Source organism: Strongylocentrotus purpuratus, unplaced genomic scaffold, assembly GCF_000002235.5.
Source record: "Strongylocentrotus purpuratus isolate Spur 01 unplaced genomic scaffold, Spur_5.0 spur5_scaffold_7, whole genome shotgun sequence".
Taxonomy (NCBI): domain Eukaryota; kingdom Metazoa; phylum Echinodermata; class Echinoidea; order Camarodonta; family Strongylocentrotidae; genus Strongylocentrotus; species Strongylocentrotus purpuratus.
The window spans coordinates 1767225-1789525 of NW_022145613.1; the positions used below are offsets into that span (position 1 = coordinate 1767225).

Here is a 22301-nt window from a genome sequence, read left to right on the forward strand (position 1 = left end):
CTAGTACGAGCCCTGTAGAAGTTAGCTTACCATTAAGTGCATCGAATCCAGGCGCGGATCCAGGATTTCTTAGAGGGGGGGGGGGGCCCAATTTTTTTTTTTTGCTCCAGAAAATTTGAAAATCGCGCCGGCCGAAACAATTCGCTCAGGGGGGGGGGGGGGTAGTGAGCAGAACTTTTTTGGTTTTTTTTGTTGGGGGGCCGGGGGGGCATGTGCCCCCTGTGCCCCCCCCCCCTAGATCCGCCACTGGAATCAATTTGATTGGCCTAGTTGGGACTCTCCTTATAGGAAAAATTATCTGGTGATATCTGAATTCGCTTTGGGTCGCAATTGCACATTATAACCACAAACACGTAACGACCAATTTCATTAAATAATCTCCGTCTTGAAACGTATACACTGCGATCATCAATTTTTTCAAATAATTATACTTTACTGTATTATTGCTCATAACGATGCAGAAACATTTGAATTAGGCTTATCATTTGGCTCTGGATACTAATTCGTTATAGTATGATAGTATAATTATATCTCACCTAGAATACCTTGCTGGGTGAATATCATTGCAACCGAGAATTATGTACACCTCAAAGTTCCCATTGTAATCGCAAAATATGCACACCTTCGAGATGGGGGCGGGGTGTCTGGTTGTAGCTGACAGTTAATTATCCTGTTTGGTATAGTAGAGAATTTCATCCAACTCGCATTTGACGTCACGAAGCCATGTGCCCCCTTCATGCATTGAATTGTGTATCTCATCCTTCCATAGGCCCGCTGGAAGGTACACATCACGTGACCGTGCATCTTCATCTATAATGGGCGCCACAAGCATGTCGTCACCGACGAGAAACTGCGAGTCGATGACGAAGGTTTCTGGGTCAGTCGGAGCTATCCACCATAGTGGGCGGACCAGGGGCTTCCCTTCTGTGATGTATTCTTCCTCGGCTAGCTTGATCATTTTCGGAGTGACGACATTCTCGTGGAAACTCGTCCACCGAAGCGCGATTTCAACGATCTCGGTGTCGTTGTACTGCCATGGTGAGATTGAATACTGCATGGCGGGAAGGAAGGCGTTGATCTGGAGCCATCGGACGTATAGTTCACGATCAGGAAAGATAGAAAAGAATGGATATCCATTGCCTCCGATCATATCGGGTAAGACATAGGAATAACCAAGGACACTATACGTAAGGGCAGTGGTGATAAGGGTTTTGAGACCATTGTCCCAGCCCCAGTGAGAATCTTTGTCCATCATACGCAGGAAAGTTGACTGTCCCTGATTCTCAAATGAAGATCTAACTTCTATCAAGTTTCCTAGTTGTCCAGCCAGTTGGACCCATTTTGTTGTAAACTCACAGGGGTTGATCAACGGTTCCTTGGTGTGGTAGCTGCTAAGGTACTGTGTCTCACCCGCATCGAATTTGAACGAATCGATACCATAATCTGCCTGTGCTTGCTTGAGCCTTCCAACAAACCAATCAACAGCCTTTGGGTTAGTGACATCGATCATTCCAGCTCGTGGTCCGTTCCACCAAAACACTTCGGCAGTATTTCCTACCGAGTCTTTCACCCAGTAGTCATTGTAGTCACCTTCTTTCCAAGCCTCTGTATTCTGGTTGGCAAATGGCGTAATCCACAATGTGACCCTGAAGCCGAGAGCATGTAACTCATCGGTCATATTTTTAGGATCCGGAAACTTTTCAGGGTCAAAAATGAAGTCTCCAAAGTTTCTGTAAGAGTAACCATCATCTATCTCTATTTGACTGTTATTGAAACCGTTATCAATAATCTCATGTGCAAAGGCTAATACAATTCTATCGTTTATGAACTTTTTGTACCGAGCCCATGTCGACCAGACCGGTGATTTCATCATTCGGGTATCCGGCATGCCTGTAGGTTTCTTCACAAACCTCTTCGACATGTATTCATGAACAGTGACGACGTCTTTGGCAGTACATATCTTATAATCCAAGACAGGCAAGTCGTTATTCGGGTTTGGATAAGAGGAATATGAATCTGCATTAAGTGGATATTGTCCTCTGAAGCAGATCTTGCCATCGTTACTGGCGTTGATGCTGACGTACAGAGGTGTGTTGTGGGATAGCCTTACACCGACGCCCTTGGAAGACACAAAATATCGCTCGACCAAAGAGCCATACCAAGTCGGATTCCTGTACATATTGGCTGAACCAAATATAGTCATTGGCTCGTTCCATTCGTTGATTGGCCAGTGCTGGTTGAAGATGGCTGCTCCACCGTACCAGTGGGCTTCGTCGATCTCGTAGCAGTCCTGCAGGATGATGTTCTCCGCTGATGCTCTCCATTGGTAGTCATGGCACGTCACATTCTCGTCCTCCTCGATTCGAACTTCTAACTTGGCAATCGAAGGCCATTCGTAACACTCGATGACCTGTCGAGTAACAAATAATGTCAACATTGTATATTAATCCTTTATTGTGTTGATTGTGTTTGAAGTTCCTTGACTCATACATGCTAACTATTTAATTTAAAAAACATTTATATTTCATTCCTTGATTTCGCTTCAGTAAGAAATTTACATTCAAAACAACATAACGATAACTCATTAATTACATTCTGCTACTACATAAGAGAGGAATAAACGAGTGTTAAGCACTGGAAGTGATGTTTCCAAGATTTATTTTGACTCAACTATCATATTCCTTATGTCTTTTTATTTGATTTTCTTGTCAGGGGTCATTTTTCTTCGACATAATATGGTTACTATCTGACCTAACATAGTTCCGCCCTGCTTTGATTTTTTGTTTTAATAGCTAGGACTACATATTTTTATTGAAAATGTTTGATTCAGGAGTTTTTTGCCCACCGATTCGTCCTTTGTACAGGGTGTTTGTTGAGCATCGCCTTCCTCAAACATGACCCCGACCTGTCCCCTTATCAGTCTCAAATCTTCGGCATTCTTGATCTCGATCACGTCATCGTTGAACACGAGTTGGAAGTCGCGTTGAGGATCGTCCTTGTCGGGTATGAGCAGCATGCCGCAGAGGACGGCTGCTATGATAGCTGCAGTCAGGATTGCAGCTTTCACACCAAGCATGAGTCCATTCGACATCTCGGATGATCTTTGAACTGGAAAATGATTCAAGTGAATTTCAGGTAATACGTTGAGATATAAAGACTTGTTATAAATATGCCCGAAACATCATTTATATTAGTTTATCTGCAAAGTATAATGGTATTTGATATCTAATTGACCAAAATCATCCAAATAAATTCAAAACAAAACAATTATGAGAACTCTGCACCAGGTGTATTATTCACTTTTCATATAACGACCCTAATCATTCTAACCACTTTTACAATGTATTTTATTGCAGTTTTTTTCCCATTTGAAAAGGTTGTGGATATCCTACCAAAACCTTTTCCTTCTCGTTTTTTTTCTTCGCATTAGGTTGAAATTTTTTACGAAAAAAGGAAATAGAACGGCATGATCTGATATAGATCGGATGCAGCACATTCTATTTCAGTGTAAAACAAACAACAACAATGAGGAACAAACACACATGCGCGAGCACACACACAATGTTTTTGTTTTGTTTTGTTTCATTCCTCCAAATGTGTGAATACAAACAAAAGATACAATTTAATAAAATAAATAAACGTTTTTAATAATCAAACAAAAAGTAACTTGCAGTATATATAATAGCAACAAAGTAAACTTAGTAAAAGTAAAAGTACATAAACATAATTTATAGGTCAATTGTACATATATTATTCACTTATCTTACAACAAAAAACTTAAACAAATGTGGAGGTTATTTCACCGGTGCAATGCCTGCTCCGCCCTGCCCCCTCCTCCACACAAACACACAGACACACCCACACCCACACACACACACACACCGGTATGATACAACTCGTCTGGTGAGATCTGATCACACGACATGTATAATGGCTACAGTATGATAGAGAGATCGAATGCTTTATCAAATCAAAACCAACGTACATTAAAACAACATTGAACAATAAGACAAATTATGAACGATAATTATTTTGATACTGGGATAAATGCGTATTATTGACAGCTTTTTCAACCAAACAAAAACATTAACACCAATATTAACAAATCAATGCACCAATATTCGAAAACAATAACTTATTTACTAGTCTTACCCAATATCTGGTCTTTCTGAGGTTTTATATACCTAAAAATGTTAGGCCTATATACACAACCAACTGATGCCTTTGTGATTAACACACACCACTTCAGACGAAATATTCCTGGGAAATAATCACAAGATCAGTAAGTTGTGACAAACTTTAATAACAGGTTCAAAGAGCACAATCCTATACCCTTTTGTTTTTATTACTTGTGTTATAGAGATAGAGATAAGTCCATGGTTTAGATAAACGATTAAGCCAATCAAGTCTTAATTGACCTAACCGATTAGCAAACGTTCATAGGCGAGTTCAGTGACACCCAGAAAAAGATAAAAGACAAAGGCAGTTTTATTGTGCTTTTTCTTCCCCTTCACTATTCAAACCAATTTTATCAACAAGAAGGTCTTGTGTTGTCATTTCAATATAGGATTATACTGTCCACAAGTAAAGGGCGGTTACTTTTAGAAGGATCAGTTCTACAGGGGAGCTTGGGGGCTCACGTTTCTCATTCTCATCATTACAGATTATCAGCAATGGACATTGTCGATAATATTATTGCTTACAAACAATTTGTGTTAAAAACAAGAAAACAGGCAGATCATTTTTGTCTACTGTGAAAACGGGCTACCCTCCGCCCCCCCCCCCACTCCAGCACCCCTTCCTCCTCCTCCTCCTCCTCCTCCTCCTCCTCCTCCTCCTCCTCCTCCTCCTCTCTCTCTCTCTCTCTCTCTCTCTCTCTATCTCTTTCTCTCTCTCTCTCTCTGTTTCTTTCCTTTTCTCTCCCTTCCCTCTTATCTTTTATTTGTTATGCAATGAATTTAAACTAATTAACTAATATTAGGCTTATAATGATTGTTTGTTCTGTTTGCATTTAATATTTGCATAGATTAAAGCTCAAACAGTATAATATACAATGTCAGCTCTATCCTCGTTTAATTTGGACACTCAACACATGCGATCATTAGCCTACTATTGAGGGCTCAATCCGTGAAGCTGTCAACTAAATAATCAACTAATCAATCAATGATCAATTAGAACTTCAACTAAAACGGATGCTTGTTGTTCCATGCGAAAAATCTCTTTGATCATGAAATATGTACTTACATTCCTACGATGCTGATAATAATTGTGTAGCCAAAACTAAATTATATTACTTTTTGCTTATTTTTTATTTTTTTAATAAATATTTATTCAGATAAAATCATGAATAACATCGTGCATAAATATTCATAACAAAGCACTTAATCACATATTTAAATGAGATCAAATCAAATTATATATCTCTATTTACTTAATAGCAGATTGTAAATCAGTAATTGTCTTCATCCACTTACTATATATTCAAATCTGTTGTCTTAGTTTTTGTTTTCCTCTACTTCTAGTTTGTATTTCAACTTAAACAAAAAATATTTGTTTATATTCTCGTTACTACATTTGTATTAAATTGATTTCCAACACTATCGCTTTATAGATTGCAAATAAAGCATAATGAAGTATTAATCAATATCTGTAACATTTTCATTTACGTCGTGAAAACCATATACAACACAAATGGGTTAGAATTTAAAATTATATTACTTTTGATGTTGTGATACTGTAATGAGATACATCACTTTTATAGGAAACCTTTTCAAATTTTTGATTAACTTGGTTTGCCGGTTTAAATACAATTTTGTTAGGGGGTACATTATAATGTAACCAGCGTACACAGTTTTCGGACTGCAAGAATAGAATTAACCATATTACCCAGTCTAAGGCATTTTGTTCCCCGGTGGTGGAATGGCCTGACTTGGAGGAAGGGAGGGAGGCGGCGGAGGGCACGTGCCGGCGGCAAACTTGACCCAACTTGGCCTATAAAAACCCCGCCCCCCCCCCCCCCCCACTCAGTGTTATTTAGGGTACGGATATGCTAGTTCCCTCTTTTTGAAAGCACCCCCTATCTGAGGACTGCCAACATTTCCGAACCCCCTTTCGCGGGCTTTTCGCGGGCTTTTCCTGCCTTGGAGACCCCCCTAAATTCGGAAAAATGCTCAATGTACCCCCCTAAATTCTGAATAATTTCTCAGGAGTCCAAAGAGATGAGAAAAAAAAGGAAAAAAAAAAAAACCTTTTTAAAGAAATCTCCGGGTGAAAGTCAAATACACCCCCTTTTCTTACAATTCTCGGGCCGGACTTTGTCGCACGAAAAGTACTCCTTTACCGAACATTTTGGTAACACGCATGCGGTCATTCCGACCCCGGAGTGGGGGAGGGGGGGGGGGCGGGATAAAAACCAATAAATGTGCCCCTTAGTTGTGCCCCGGCATTTATTTACCGAGAGTGCCCCCCCCCCCCCCCGGCCCCTAAATACACTCACACACAATCAGATAATCCTGGATCCAAACTGAATTATCATGTAAGGAAAGAGCTGATGAAAACAAAATAAAATTTGTTCTAATGATCACAGCTCTCTCAGTGGAATGGAATGCTACATAACGGCACGCCGAGCAGGAGAAAATTAACCATCACATGAAAATAAACAGAATGTATAGACTACGTTGACGTAGCCTAACTCTATGCATTTGCATCGCTGCGATTCACATACGGTACGTCATTTCTGGAATTGAGGTTGTCATATATATGCGAGGGCTGTACGATATAATACGTGTGTGCACTAAAGTAAAGTTCTATCCGTGAAATAACTGAGTAAAGTAACTATGTCGGACGATTCGGTAAGATTATCATTTGTTTTTCCTGGTGATATAAATATATGTATGTTTATTATTCATCGAGAATTTAAATTGATTCGTTTTTAGTCTGTTTATATGCTTTATTATCACAAAGAAAAGATGGTATGGTAGGGCCTTTGCTGGGGGCTGAGTGCGCCGGCGGTCTAGCGTATAGGATCTCTCGTTGGTCCGCTAAGGATCGTAATTTTCAATACTTCCGACTATTGACGCACAAAAATATGATATTCTCGTCTTCGAAAATACTCCGAAGTGTGATATATTGATTTGATAGAGTGTTAGTGTTTGTTCATATTAATGCACACAGAGGTGTTTTTTCATTTGTATTTTCGTAATGATGTTGAATCCAAGAGTCGAGACACAAGTGATCATGAACCTTCTGCCTTGTTCTGGAAACTTCACAAGCGTTCACAATGACATTCTTTGCATTCCAAACACACACGCGGTTGAGATGGGTTGGACCATAGACGTATGGTTGGACAATCTTGATGATGCACAATGTAAACAACGTGTGTAATATGTGTGTGGTGAATGGTGATGTTGAACCTACTTAGTATTAGTAAGTCGGCAAACTGTCATAGCTAGTGAATGCTGCTATTTGGTCAATACTCCATAGGTCTATTTTTTATAATTTTGATATAAAATTCAGTCTCTGTTCTTGTGATTTAGTGAATCCAATATAGAGTCTAGGTCTAAATGTGGATGCCATTGTGGGCGGGACGATATTTTCAGAAATACATTCAAAATTTGGTTGTATTAAATGGAGAAACTAAATATCAGATTAATAGTCATAGATTTGTATTTGTATTGTTTAGATTAAAAATAAAAATAACTTTATTTGTTAAAAACTAAGAAGAGATAGAGTAATTACTGTAGGAGAGAATGAACGGGGCTGTCAACCCTCCTGCATTTGGAGGTAGCATCTAACGCCACCACGCTGTTTCTCCTGCCGTCCCACGAATTCGTGGTGGGAGATTCCCTCCACCACGCCCTTCCTCCCGCAAACGAAGGAGAATCACCCGGTTTCTGGAAAAACCTCCCGCCAAACGTGTAAAATGAAAATCTACCGTACCAAAATAATAAGGAACTATTGAATGGTTTTTTTTCCATTGTGGTTCGCTCGATAGTGGTAAATAAGGACGAAGCAGCTCAAGGCTGAGGGGGGGGGGGGGGGGGGGGTATTGAGTAAAAAAAAAACTGTTTGCTTAATAAGGGGGGGGGGTACGTGTTGAGTAAAGTTTTGTTTGCTCAAGGGGGGGGGGGGGGGTGTAGAGTAAAGAAAACAGAAGATTTTATTTATAGTGCTCACTATCACCCCTGAAAAATCCTTCTTGAAGCAGTTCCCCAAAGTTGACAGCCCTGGAATGAACGTGACATTTGACTAGCAGGGTATGTGTTTCTGTGGGAATATGGTCTAATTTGTGGTAATTGTCTTCAATTAAGACATTGAATAACATTACTTACCCTCTAAGCATAATAGTGCTTTTAAGCATTTTGATTTGTTGCAGGAAAAGAAAAGCATTTTTGTTATCCCCCTTTGAATTTCACTCATGGTTAAGAGTTGTGACACATTCTTGAAGTTGTGAACAAGCACATTATTATAAGTATGCTAATGCACTTATTTATAATATAAGCAGAGGTTCTTGCATAGTGCATACTCTGTACTTCCTTCATGATTAATGTGTCTGCAATGAAGATAAGAAGAAACACAAAGGTAATGTGTTGACAATTGTATTAATTAGAACAGGAAAATGCCACTTTTTCTATGTCAATATAATTTTCATATTAGCAATTTTGCATCAATCTTGATAATACAATGTTCAAGAATTTTTTTGTTGGTTAAATACCCAATAATGTGGAATGTCTTTAAAAATGAATTGAAGCACCATGTGTTGAGTGCACTGTATAACCTCATACTCTCAAAACAATATACACCTGTAGTAATGATGAAAACTTTCATTTGCTGCCCTCTCCTGCTCTTACTGCATACACTACAGGGCAGCATATACGATGTAGCCACTAACTAATGGTAGGTTTACATTATGTTCCCCGGCGTCCACTGCAATCACGTTTCAGGCCACCATGGTCAAAACAGGATGGCCAAACGTGACAGGCCGTGATTGCCGTGGATGCCGGGCCAGATTTTTAAACTGTCAAACAGTCAAAGCCTAAGCAGCCTATGGATGGAGACTGTAAGTCTGAAATAAATAGATTAGATACCACTTTCTAAAATGAACTTTTTAGTATGTTCTACAATGTATACATGTTTGATGCAAACTGTACAGTGCGTGATCTTCAAACCGTAAAAAGTAGTTTAAAACAGAAAATGATAATATTTTCTTTTAATTGTTTTATGTTACAGAACTCTGAAGCTCTCCAGTACAAGGAAGAGGGAAACAAGTTCTACAAGGATGAGAACTATGATGAAGCTATAGTAGCCTACACAAAGGCTCTCACCTTGGGTCAGGACTTGCCCAAGTCAGACCAAGCAGTCTTCTATAAGAACAGAGCAGCATGTCATCTCAAGCTAGAAAACAATGAACAGGCTGCTCAGGATGCCAAAGCAGGTCTCTATTTCTCATATTTTCTCCAACATCTGTTGTACATGTAGTCCTCCTTCACCCCTCTTTGCCCTCTGAGCCTCTCCTCCTCTCCGCATCAACTCCTCATTAGGTTTCACAGGCATCCATTTGTCTACTCCTGAATACTGTTTGCTCTCTTGGTCCTCTATCGTCAGTCTCCAACACTCCCAAATCTGTGTAGACCCTCTCTCCTTCCTCTCTGACACTCTCAACCCTGTCTTTGTCCTTCATAATCCCTCATGCCTCTCCCACATATTCCTTATGATCTTCTGTCAAACACTAAATAAAAAATGCAATCACATTTAAAAAATACATAATATATAACTACTAAGAAAAATTCCTCTGTTTATTCTGTAAATGATAGTCATTTTTCCTAGAATGTGTGGTGTTTGTTTTGTTGTTTATTGTGGGGGGATGGGGGCAGTAAGAATAGATTAATGCCCTAATCATCCAGACTGAGTAATGTTAAGCTTTATTTTTACTATGTATTTCAGCTCTGGACCTAAATCCTTCAGACTTCAAGGCCATGTTCAGAAAGTGTCAAGCCTTGGAGGCTCTAGGTCAGATTGAAGAAGCCTTCAAATCAGCCATGCAACTCAACCATATGGATCCAAACAACAAATCTGTTCAAGCAATGCTAACAAGAATGAATGTCCTCCTCAAAGAAAAAGTAAGATGTTTAAACTTTAAAACCTGACGCGTACACTGTTATGCTGTCAGAAGATTATTTCCAAAACGGATTAGAGTGATGTATTTTGTCTGGGCAAAGTATGTACATGTATGTACATCAGATGAAATAAAACATACCGAGCACCGGTATGTGTTTTTCAAATTTTAAAAATGATTAGTTATAAGGGGGGTGTTCATAATGAGGACCTTCGTTATAACAGGATTGTCCAGGATCTTGCGTACTTTACATGTTAGCCCATATAATGTTGCCTGCATAGGAATATAATTTTTTTTCTATCAGAAATATGTCTCAAGACCTTGCCCGACACAGTTATCTAGTGTACATGGCAGTTTTTTTTTATTTGTTTTTTTTAAGTTGATGTGCAAATGTTTTTATTGGTAATTGTTGAGTTCTGACACATTGCAATATCTTGATTTCTCTCACTAGGTCAAATCAATGACTTCCACCAATAGCAAAGTAGAACAGATGTTCACCATTGCTGCTGATGAATCAGCAGGTTTAGAAAAGAGAAGAGAGGTAAGTCTGTATCAAGACAGCGACCATCCTGAACCAGCGAAAAGAATACATGGAACCTGTGAGCCAATTAGCTCTTGAAAGCTAGAAAAGAGCTCTGTTAAAATATCAATAAAATACTTGAATATATATGTCTGGGAAAAATTCTCTCTTACAACACAAATCTTAACTGCTCATGTAAACAGAAAAAACATTTTTTTGTACCCTGCCCTGAAAAATCACAAACTTAAGGCAAAAAAAAGCTGAAAGGGCTCCCACATTACTTCTGTTTTCAAGATAAAGAAAAATAAATAAAGAAGCAACATTGTTTAATATACCACGTATACAATGTACAGTTTTCTTATATTTTCAGAGAGACCGTAAAATATGTTGTTTGGGGTAGATTCTGTTGTAATAGTCCAACAAGGCGGTTTTCTAATTGCTTATGGTCTAGCCACCTATAATAGTTATCTGGGAGGAGCTGTACTGGAGTAATATGGGAATATGAATTGTCATCTAATCACCCATGGACACTACCTCTTAAACTTAGTCTTTTTTCCTTTTTAATCAGAATACTTGTCCCATCTCTCATTGACACTTCCATACCTGATTAATTGTGGAATTGTGGTAATGGCTTTTTTTTGTAAGCGTTTTTTTTAGTTTTTTTCCATCTACTCTTGCTTTAGTATCGGTCATGTTTATGTGACTGTGGTATTACTACATCTATGATTCTGTCATGAGAGTTCCCCTCATCGTTTATCCTTGTATTGACCTTTTCAGGCAGCCAACAATCTTATTGTCCTTGCCCGAGAGCCAGCAGGAGCAGAAAGGATATTTGGAGAGAACGGTGTTGAGCACATGAAGAAGCTCATGACGTTAGAGGATACTGAATTAGTAGTAGCAGCTCTACGAGTTATCTCTTGCCTTTGTGGTGGACACAGATCAAGGGTAAGTTTGTGTATACTGGGGAAGCTCAGAATGAAATAAACAGACTTGGGGCAGATTTGATTGAATTCAACAAGATATATTGCTACTGATAACCTGGCCTTATGAATACGACATTTCTTTGCCATAAGTGCCTATTGTAATGCCTTTAAAGAGACGTACACTCTGAAACTTAAAGAGGTTAAACTGTGATAAAAGGGTGTTTTTGAATTTCAAAGCCATATACCGATGTGTAGATGGGCAAGTCCTAGATAGTACATACTTAATACATACATAATACATACATACCGGTACATACAGACAGTGTCAATATTGTGTTGATTACAGTATTGTATCAGATGCCAGATTATCAAACTTTGGGATATGATTTGATGGTGGTTATTAAGTGCATTTCCTCTGACTCTTCCCTGAATTATCTTGGGCTTAGTATCGAACTAGTTATTATCTTGGACTTGCCATTTTGAAAAATATGATTATATTCAAACAAGCAAACACAATCTTGTGAGTAATTATGTTTTCAAGTTGAAATGAAGAATATCGTGCCATATCCGTTGTTTTTCCAAAGTGGGAAAACTAGCTTTAATCGTTTTTAAAAAGATTTCTAAAATATGTTATTACAGGCAACTGCTGTAATTGCACAACTCACTTTAACAACTCTTGCCAAGTACATCGCTATGGATTCTGAAGTCATTGCTAATGCTGCTGCAGGCATCCTTCTCACTGCCATTCAAGCAATGCTGGGCAAAGATAAACAGGAGGCTAAGCACAGTGAAGAAGCTGTGGTACCAGGTGAGTTCACACTGCTGTCACCATTGACTTCTATTGGTGATAATAATAATAATAATAATAATAATAATAATCTTTTAAAGTCCACTCTAAATTTTATTAAGTTAAACCGAAAATGGAAATTCTTTTTGCCCAATTGATCGTGAGCCCGCCAACCCCTGAGCAGCGCCAGATCGACCTTGCTCTATCCCTTATTGTTGAACGCCAAAAAAGGTAGCAGCAACTCCCGTCTTTTAACGTCTTTTGGTATGATGCGGCCGGGGTTCGAACCCACGACCTCCCGGTTGATGATGTCATTGATGTTTTCATAACTCCAGCTATGCTGAAATGGGTTTTAAAAAGAGTTGAAATAAAATATATTCAGTTGTACTTGCAAAAGGATAATTTGAATAAGACGTGGTATTTGGTCTCATATTGTTCGTCTTGTACCAAAATATACCTGCGTAAGCTAATTTGATGTCTAATTCCCAGTCGCTTGTGTCATAAACAAACCGTGACCATGACTATCTGAGTCTGCACTCATTATTTCTCATATAACAAACATACGTATATATGTGGGACAACAGTAGATATTCCGAACATAGCCATTAGCTTCAGAAGGTAAACACCCTCAATATTCAATATTTCGAAAGCAAAGTGATCTTTTAGTACATATCAATAACAATATGATAATTATAATGAGTTGAAAGCCGTACTAGAAATTGACCAAATTTCAAGTGAAATGTTATGTTTAGTGTTTATTTATTTGTTAATTTACCCTGTGAAGTATGGGACACAAAGAGAACAAATACTCTTCACTTGCCCCTTTGAAGACTGATGGGAGATTGATACACATATTTGACTTCAACCACGTGATATGTTTCCTTGTAGATTACTCCAATGAGTTCAAAGCGTTGCTGCTATTCTTCTTGGGTCTTCTTACTGATAAGTCTGTCTCTGGATACGGGAGGGATGCAGTCATTGATATGATCATCAAGTTCATCCCAAGGAAAGAAGGAGCAGGAAGAGCCATGGCTTTCCTTACAAATGGAGGTCAGTAATCAGTAATTAAGGAATTCCTTGAATGCTGTGAGCGGCACAATCGGTTGCCTAGCAGAGCCGGGTAATAGTTGGAGCGCCTTGAGCACCATGCATGGTGGATAAGTGTGCTTTATACAACGCCTACTAAGATTCTTGCAACCTCATTGGTCAATTATTGATCACATGACATGCGCTATAAGTACTGTTGAACGGCATCATTCTCCAGCCGTGCAAATCCGTTTGATCCTTTCGCACCATGCACGCTGATGTCACTAATGATGTACAAAGTATATGGTGAGGTAAGTGACATCGCCATGCAATGGTACCAATGGATCAAACAAAATTATACTCCACGTCACAATAAACATAAAGCTTGGTACGCTCATGGTTTGATGCCAGCTTAACAGTGGGTGCTCACTATCGGCAATTTCATCAATTAAACACAAACAAAAAATCGCTGAGATTTAGGCCCAGGAAAACTCTTTTAAGCCCATTAACGTCCAAGACGTTGTATAAAACAAATAGTGAATGGTCTTTATAATGAACAAGATTTTGCATTCGGTGAAATATGAGACGCTCCATTCAACTTGGCAGCACCTTGTTGAATATAGCGTCTCTTATCTTTCACCTCGTGCAAAAGCTTTTACCATTGCACTCATGGCCATTCACTATTTGTATAATATAAATATCCAATATTACTATTATTATTAAGTAAAGACAGTGTCCCACCCCCAAAATAGATCTTTGAGATAAAAAATAATGGTCTGAGATAAAACTAGTTAAACATGCTTAAAGGTAAAGACCAGTTATGGTCATGCGATTGCATTGTGAAAGAAACGTTGTGGAATCGATCAGAAAAGGTTGATCATCTAGCATCTAGCATCTGCAAGGTTCTGGAATCATCAAAATGATAAGAAATTTGGCCCATCCTTCGTAAAGTTACAAGCACTATACACAGCAAGATGTATATGGGACTACCCTATATCTCTCACAGACCATGAGAGAAACAAATTTACCAAATATATGAATTAGTAGGCGGTTTCCCGGCAAATTTTTTATCATCATGTATTAGTCAAAACATATTTTTTCACATGATTGGTAATGAGAGCTTCCATTTCATTTTTTGAAATTGGGCCTTTCCAATACTGGTCTTTACCTTTAATTTTCAAAAAATTGATGTTGAATATTCAGTACCAAAGGTTTAATATGAGAAGCAAGAATATATGGATTGCAAAAATGGCCTGAAATGTAAAATTACTCCTAGTTTCAATGATGTCTTAAAAATCTGCACCACTGAATAACCGAAATTCTGATTATTTTGAAAAAAAATTTAGATTCAGTGTCATTTTCTCCTTTCAAAATGATTACTATGCTTCAATTTGTTTTCTTTTCTTTTACGTTTCAAGAGAAGTTCATAATGTTTCTACAATAAGTATTTTCATAGCCATGTCAAAATCTGTCACTTTAACACATCAACAGTTTGTTTGAAAATGAAATAAGTATTGAAATGATATTCATTATAGAACTAACTCAATGAATTCATACCTTTCCTCTGTCTGTCTGTCTGTCCATCCAGGCTTACATAAACTGATGAATGTAGCTGGTCAGGTACCTGAACTAAAACGTCTTCGTGTCACATCAAACACACGCATGCATGCCTCTGTCGCTCTTGACAAGCTGTATGAGGAGATGCACAGCGACAAACAAAGAGCATACTACCAAGACATGGCTGATAAATTTGTTAGGTTTGTAGAATGTATTTTTCCTTAATGTAGTCTATTGTTTTCATTCATAAATTCCAAATTTCTTAAAGTTTACATGTATATTTTGCCCTTAATGTTCATTGAATAATGTTGTGTGTTGTATTTCATGTCAAAAATTAGGAAGTGAAAAATTTGTACTTAAAATTGGTAACTGAATTTATGATGTTTTGATTTATGAAGTATCAGTCAGTGAAAATAATTGAATTTGATAGTTCGTTCAAACTGAAAAAATAAGGTATACAAGTTCCTCTTTATTCCTTCTGAATCACATTATCTTTTTTGAGATAAGAACTGCTGTAAATTGTCCGGAAAGCTAATGATTTAGAGTAACATTTCAATCTTTGGTTACTTTACATGGCTTTGTCTATAATACTGGTTTTGATTCGCATCCCTAAATTAGGGAATGAACCTTTAAATGTTTATCTAATATTCATTGGATCTATAAGTTTGAAAGCAGTTCCATTGATGACTAATTTCCATTCATTTTGAGTTGCATCCCCAAAATTGGGAATGAACCTTAAAATGTATCTAACATTCCTTGGATCTGTAAGTTTGGATAGCAATCCCATTGATGACTTATATTTGTTATTTTGACTTACAGTGAGAAATTCAGTGTGAACAGCATGGAGACCAACATGGAAGTGTTAACGGCCATCTCCTCCCTGCTGCAAGGACCTACAGAAGTCGGCCAGAAACTTCTGACCCGTGAGGGGGTCCTACAGGTTATGATCGCCATGGCAGCCAGTAGTGATGTAGTTCACCAGGTACACATTGAATTGATTTATGGTCAGGTTGGGATTGTAGAGGTGCCATGGTCGAGTGGTTAAGTCGCGGGACTGTTAATCACAGGGTCCGCGGTTCGAAACCCGCGGCGGCAATCATAATAATAATAATGTCCTTTGGCAAGACATTGATCTACATTTGCCACACTCAACCCAGGTGATGTAAATGAGTACCTGGCGGGTATTAATTCTTTGAAATGCTAGAGCGCCGTAATGGCAGCACAGCTAAAGCCTGGCTAATAATCTCCAAGTTTGGAAGCGCTTAGTGATTGTAATAAGCGCAATATAAAAACTGAGTATTGTTATTATAATTGTTTTGTTTTAGGAAGACATTTGCATGAAGAAGACTCTGAACATCATTTCCTCATTTTAAGCACATCTGGGTTGCCATTATGTAATGCAGTTATTCAAACATGTGAAAATTCTTTTTTAAACAACACACATGTCAGTCAAATTTCCAATAATGAAAAAGCCGTACAAGTCATTCTTTGATTGTTCTTTATGTTCTGCATTGGAAGAGAGTGGCTCAAGAAACAACTGTTCAAGCTGAACAAGTTACTCAATGTTCTTCTTTCTGTTTTCTTGGCAGAGAGTAGCTCTAGAAGCCATTATCTACGCTGCGGGTAAGAAGGAACACTGTACAGGAGTCCTACAGAATGGAATCAACATCATGAAAGACCTTTACAAATCACCCAATGACCACATCAAAGTAAGGGCACTGGTAGGACTCTGCAAGCTGGGATCTGCGGGTGGAACAGACTTCAGTTTAAAGCCTCTTGCTGATGGATCGATTGTTAAACTTGCCAAACAAGTTAGAAGGTAAATGTCTCCATTATGTGTGATCTGTAAGAAACATGAAAGTTAAACATGTCGGTGACTGTTTCATTTTCATTCAGTATTCTTACTTTTCCAAAGTCCAAGATGCAATAATTAATAATTGTTTTTCTATGGCACTTTACCTGTTGCAAGTAACCGACAGAAGTTCTTGCAGTGTTTCATTGCCCTTCCGACAGGATTCAACCATGATTCTGAACTTAACACTACATTCAACACTCCACCGGGGAACATTCCAGCCAGTCGCCTTTTAACAAGCGCACATATACTCATCCAATCACATTTATATTACACTTCAATCATTTTATCCCAGTTATCTTAAAGGTCCCCTCTAACCAAAAAAGACATGTAGAAAAAAATTGATGGAGATTCCGAATATGACAATGATTTTTCTTAGAAATCATCTATAATTCTGGAATCTAGCTTTAAAAATGACGACTTAAAACGCTAAAAAAAAAAGAGCCTAGTTTCGGAGCTGTATTGCGTGACCGTATTACCCTTTTGAAGCCCAGCAAGCTTGAGATCTGTGAAAAATGGATGGTTATTATCATTTTTGGTCAATATAGAGATTTTCTGAAAAATGTTAGGCTGGAATATAATAAGTAGAGGTGCACTCATGTTTTGAAAGGCTAATTTAGTTGGGTTAGAGGGGACCTTTAAAAACTTTATGCACACATAGGTTTGTTTCCCTTTCATAACTTAAGAAAATATTTTGCGATATACCTATGTCTTTTGTCATTTGTAGTCTTTTATCTGTGCTCTTTGTATGGTATTTGTTCTAGATAGCTTAGTTATTTAGAATGAAATTATTTTTATGGCATTTCGTCTTTGAATTTGAACTGTGTTTTTTTTCTACAGTTTTTTGGTGAATTCCCAGAAAGACCACGACCTGAAGAAATGGTCAGCCGAGGGCCTGGCTTACCTGTCACTAGATGCTGATGTGAAAGAAGCCATCGTTGATGATCCAGAAACACTGCAAGCTTTGATGGATCTCTCCAAGGTATTAAAAGCACTTTAACATCAGTACTTCTAAAGAATGCGAAATATACATTATAACTAAATTAGCTATTAAACTAAAGAACAAACTTATAAAGGCTTTCTGGGCTAGGTTCCCATAACTATATCATCACTTGTCTATTTTTTCAGACATCAGATAAGACTGTATTGTATGGAGTGGTATCAACGTTTGTGAATCTGACCAATTGCTACGATGTACAGAAGCCAGAGCCTCAGCTGGTGGAGTTAGCTCGCTATGCTAAACAGCACATTCCTGAAGAACATCCAAAGGTTAGAGGTCAATGTTTAAGTCCATAGAGCTACGTGTCATCTTATTTCTGATATCAATGCAGGATACATGAGAGGAACCATTTATTATAATCATTTGACTTTGAAAGAAGTTATGACAGTAATGTCTAGTCTTATATCTAATTGACCCAAGCAGTCCATACATCCACCGCTTTGTATATTAGCCAACCTTTTCTCCAGAATGACAATTTTTTTTTCTTCAATTCAAATGAACATTTATCTTCTTCCAAACAATACAATTTATGAGTAGGAACAATGAGAATGATAATATGACAAATACTTTATCTATGTAGTAAATCCTCTCTAGTGCTAGTATTTACAACTACCATAATGTATGTTTTGTTATATATATATATATATTAGATAGCTTAGACAGATACCGAGATGTGATTGGTCCAGAGCTCGTCACGTGATATCAATTGTGAGGATCCAAATTGTTATATTTTCCTGGCCGGTCACTTTTCGGTGTTATATTAACCAGCTGGTGAAATGAATATATTTTTAATCAATGCATGTCGCCCTCTTGAGGACTGTATGTCACCAATTACACACATTACACCATTACCGAAGGTCATTTTAATTTTGTCAATATTTTTTTTTCATGAATTTTTTTTTTCCTTGAAATTATTTTTTCCACATTTTCTTCTTTTTTTTCCCCCAAAAATGCTTTTTGGGTAAGAATTTGTTTTTTTTTTCGATTTTTTTTTTTTTTTTTTTTTTCCCCCCCCAATTTTTTTTTTTTTTCTTTCTTGAACTATCTCGACAGATTATTTTTCCGTAATTTCCGAGAAAAAAAGGGTATTTTTTTCTCGGGCAAACAATTTTTGGACCCCCCCCCCCCCACAAAAAAGGGCTATCTAATATAACAGTAATTGACTGGCAGGGGGTATATAACATTATTTGGACCTGAAGGGAGTTATATTTCCCCTCGTGACCATATTTTCCCTCAGCGCTGCGCGCTTCGGGAAAATATAACCACTTGGGAAATATAACTCTCTTTAGCGGTCCAAATAATGTTATATTACACCCCCTGCCAGTCAATAACTGTATAATATATATATATATATATACACATTTATATTTATATTCCTAACATCTTCTCCAGGATGCCACTAATTTTATTGATCAGAGGATAAAGAAGCTTCTGAAAGCTGGCATTGTACCAGCACTGGTGGCGCTATCCAAGACAGAGAGTGAAAACAGTCGAGAGCTCCTAAGCAGGTATAGAAAACATTAATATCCTTTAACACTTAACACCTATATAGCAGACTTGCCAACCAGTACGATTTAATCGTATTTTGTACGATTTTTAGAAGTAAATACGACAGTATGATTTTCCAACAACAAAAAAATACCCTTTTTTTTTTTTTTTTTTTTTGGGGGGGGGGGGGTATATTTTGTTTGTGTGTGTGCCATTTTTAATGCCAAAATGCCCATTCTGTCCTGTAAATGGTGAATATAGTACTGGAAAGTGACCGGCCAGGAAAATATAACAATTACGATCCTCGCAATTGATATTACGTGACGAGCTCTGGACCTATCACGTTTCTGTATTGGTCTAAGCAATGTAATATAACAAAATATTGCAAACTGTATTTTCTTTTCGAGATTAATGAAGGAGCACTTCAAAGGAGAAGGTGTCCTTCCTGTGAAAACTCATTATTAATTCATTAATTAAAATTAACAACTGAATTATTCATACAATTTTTAAAGCTTGTGCTTTTTCTGTAACTCAAGAATGAAAGGTGAACGGGCTGAATTAGGGCCTTTGTTGAATACTTTTAGATGTATGCTATAATATGTCACATCCTCAAGAAACATAAATCATATACTTAAAACATTACGAAGCTGGTAAGGGTATGAATATTTTAGTTGTAAATGTATCTGCTGATGCCCATAGAGGTAGAATAATTTTGTTTTCAGACTAATTTATTTTTTATATCCATATAAATGCATCAAAGAAAGATACTCTCGAAAGATACTCTTCCTTCCAACCTCCACTTTCTCGCCTTTCCATTTCACTTCTATTTTCTATCCACTTTCCTTAGTCCTTCTAGGACTTTACACATGGTGTACCGTAAACCTCTACCGCGATTATAAATGCATCAGTTATAAATTTTCACCATACTTACATGATAATACCCTCTTACTCGGGTAAAAATTATAACTCTTCATCAAAAGTTTGTAATCAAAGTTTACTGGAATCTAATTGGGAAAGTGTAGTAATATACATTTCTCAGGAGAAACTAGAAAATAGAAACCCCATCACTCAGAGAGGCGTTACTCCAAATGCAAAGTGGAACCTTTGCAAGTTTTACAATTCTCATCTTCGCAATAAAATCATTTAAAAGTGATCTGTTCTTGTACAGGGTGTATCTAGCCTTGGTGGAGGATATCGATCATCGTGGTTTAGTCGTGCAGCAGGGCGGGGCTAAGGCCTTGGTCCCCCTAGCAATCGAAGGTACTCTGGAAGGAAAAACAAGAGCTGCTCAGGCCCTGGCTAAGATCGGTATCACCATGAATCCAGAGGTTGCCTTCCCAGGACAGAGGGTACGTTTGTGAATTGTTTACTTTGATGACGAGAGGAGCAGCTAAAAATGATATTGAGTCAATAAATTTATGTCCAGTATGTGGTTTCAAATTCCAAGGTTTTATTGTAGTTTAGAAACCTTTTGTTATTTTCATTATGTGGCTTGAAACATGTACAATTTTTTGTTAAAGTACTCTCATGCCACTTAACCCTTACATTACTATTACAGGGCTATTACAGGGTTATTTTGAGCATCTCCCTGACTGGGGGAGGGGGGGGGGGGCCTGGGAGAAACTAAGCATTATGAAAACACTGTCATTTAGGACTGCAATTTTTTTTTTTTTAAGAATCAATTTTGGGAACTGAGGAATATTAAGCAAAAAGGTGATAATTAAACTTTTTTTTCCTGTTCCCTGTTCCTGTCTTTGCCTAGTTTTTTGTCAGAAAAGGCTAATAATTTTGTTCCAGCCTAAAAAAAAGAAGAGGACACTATTTTATTGAAGTCTAAATTGGTTCACATCAATGTCAAGCACATTGATGTTTCTGTTCACTAACCAATTGAAGAGAAAGATAATGTTCTGTGATGTCTATTAATGTTATTAATCTACTAACCAATTCAACTTTCTATGCCTGTTTGGAGAGATCGCATTCTACTTATACATTTGATTTCTTCTGTCTGTTTTACAGCATCTTGAGGTTGTTCGTCCTTTGGTTCAGTTGTTAGATGTGCAGAATACAGGCCTACAGAACTTTGAGGCCCTCATGGCTCTAACTAATCTTGCTTCTATGAATGATGCAGTCAGGTCAGTCTCATGTCTGTGCGGTTAATTACTCAGTTTAAATGATTACATTGATGATATATTGATCATGTCAAATTGCATTAAATTATGTATTTCAATGTTCTTTACAGAAAAAAATATCATAACATTGTCTACATACAATAAGTTGCATTTCTTCTTTTATCTCATATCACTTATTGCACTACACTGGCTACCTGTAAAACAACTACCGCAACAAATATTATTGTGCATTTATCTTTAAGCTTAATTTGAAAGGACTTATGTTATAAAAGTCTTGCTCTCTGTTGGACTTCGATGATATACTTCAGTGTCATATATTTAAAGATACTCTGTCCCTTTTGCAGCAAACATCAAATTCTGCAGGAATTATGGATATGTCATGTATGTACTATCTGTGAAATTTAAACGTTAGAAGTGTCCTAGTATTCAAATTATGCAAGAAAAACTTTTTAATTTCTAGACTTCCCGTCAAACACTATTAAGTGACTGACTGACATCTTTTTTTCTATGGTAATAACATACATAAAATGAGCTGTAACAGGTGCATGAGCGTTTGTCTACATCAATAACCCACTTCTTGTAATGGCCAAAATTAAACTGATCGACTCTTTGTGCAGCACAAAACGTACGACCATTCGGTACAAGGGTCTGAAATTCAGACTATTACTTAGGTGATTGCAATCACTTATGTCGATGCAACAACTACTGGTCGATATTTTCCGACAAAAAGCCATTTTTAAACCCTTTCGTTTTGAGGAAAGCTCTACATAAGTTTTGTCTTTCAAATCCTGTTGGAATTTAACCTTTTCATTTTTTTGACCTGCAAATGGGACATAGTACCTTTAAATGTGTGACATCTGCTATTTTTGCTTTTAAAAACAGTCGAACTCTTGCCCCTATTGGTG

At 37.5% G+C, this 22301-nt stretch overlaps 2 protein-coding genes across 2 annotated transcripts in view; one reads left to right on the forward strand and one right to left on the reverse strand.

The window, feature by feature from the left end:
• Positions 1-592: 592 nt before the first annotated feature.
• Positions 593-4269, reverse strand: LOC586851 (myogenesis-regulating glycosidase). The gene is made up of 3 exons (XM_786614.3): positions 4153-4269; positions 2846-3108; positions 593-2410 (listed from the first exon to the last, which is right to left on the reverse strand). Exons 2-3 carry the CDS (start codon positions 3089-3091, stop codon positions 662-664), a joined length of 1995 nt encoding a protein of 664 aa, XP_791707.2. The 5' UTR covers positions 3092-3108; positions 4153-4269; the 3' UTR covers positions 593-661.
• A 2469-nt stretch (positions 4270-6738) lies between these two features.
• The window catches only part of LOC593168 (protein unc-45 homolog B), a 37626-nt gene continuing 22063 nt past the window's right edge, over positions 6739-22301 (forward strand). The window contains exons 1-15 of the mRNA XM_792659.5: positions 6739-6851; positions 9229-9433; positions 9943-10118; positions 10566-10655; positions 11412-11579; positions 12197-12365; positions 13233-13394; positions 14959-15127; positions 15747-15909; positions 16517-16746; positions 17620-17761; positions 17908-18048; positions 19172-19287; positions 20436-20616; positions 21284-21399. Coding sequence (XP_797752.4) covers positions 6837-6851; positions 9229-9433; positions 9943-10118; positions 10566-10655; positions 11412-11579; positions 12197-12365; positions 13233-13394; positions 14959-15127; positions 15747-15909; positions 16517-16746; positions 17620-17761; positions 17908-18048; positions 19172-19287; positions 20436-20616; positions 21284-21399 — 2243 coding nt within the window. The 5' untranslated portion in view covers positions 6739-6836. The remainder of the gene's footprint in view (positions 6852-9228; positions 9434-9942; positions 10119-10565; positions 10656-11411; positions 11580-12196; positions 12366-13232; positions 13395-14958; positions 15128-15746; positions 15910-16516; positions 16747-17619; positions 17762-17907; positions 18049-19171; positions 19288-20435; positions 20617-21283; positions 21400-22301) is intronic.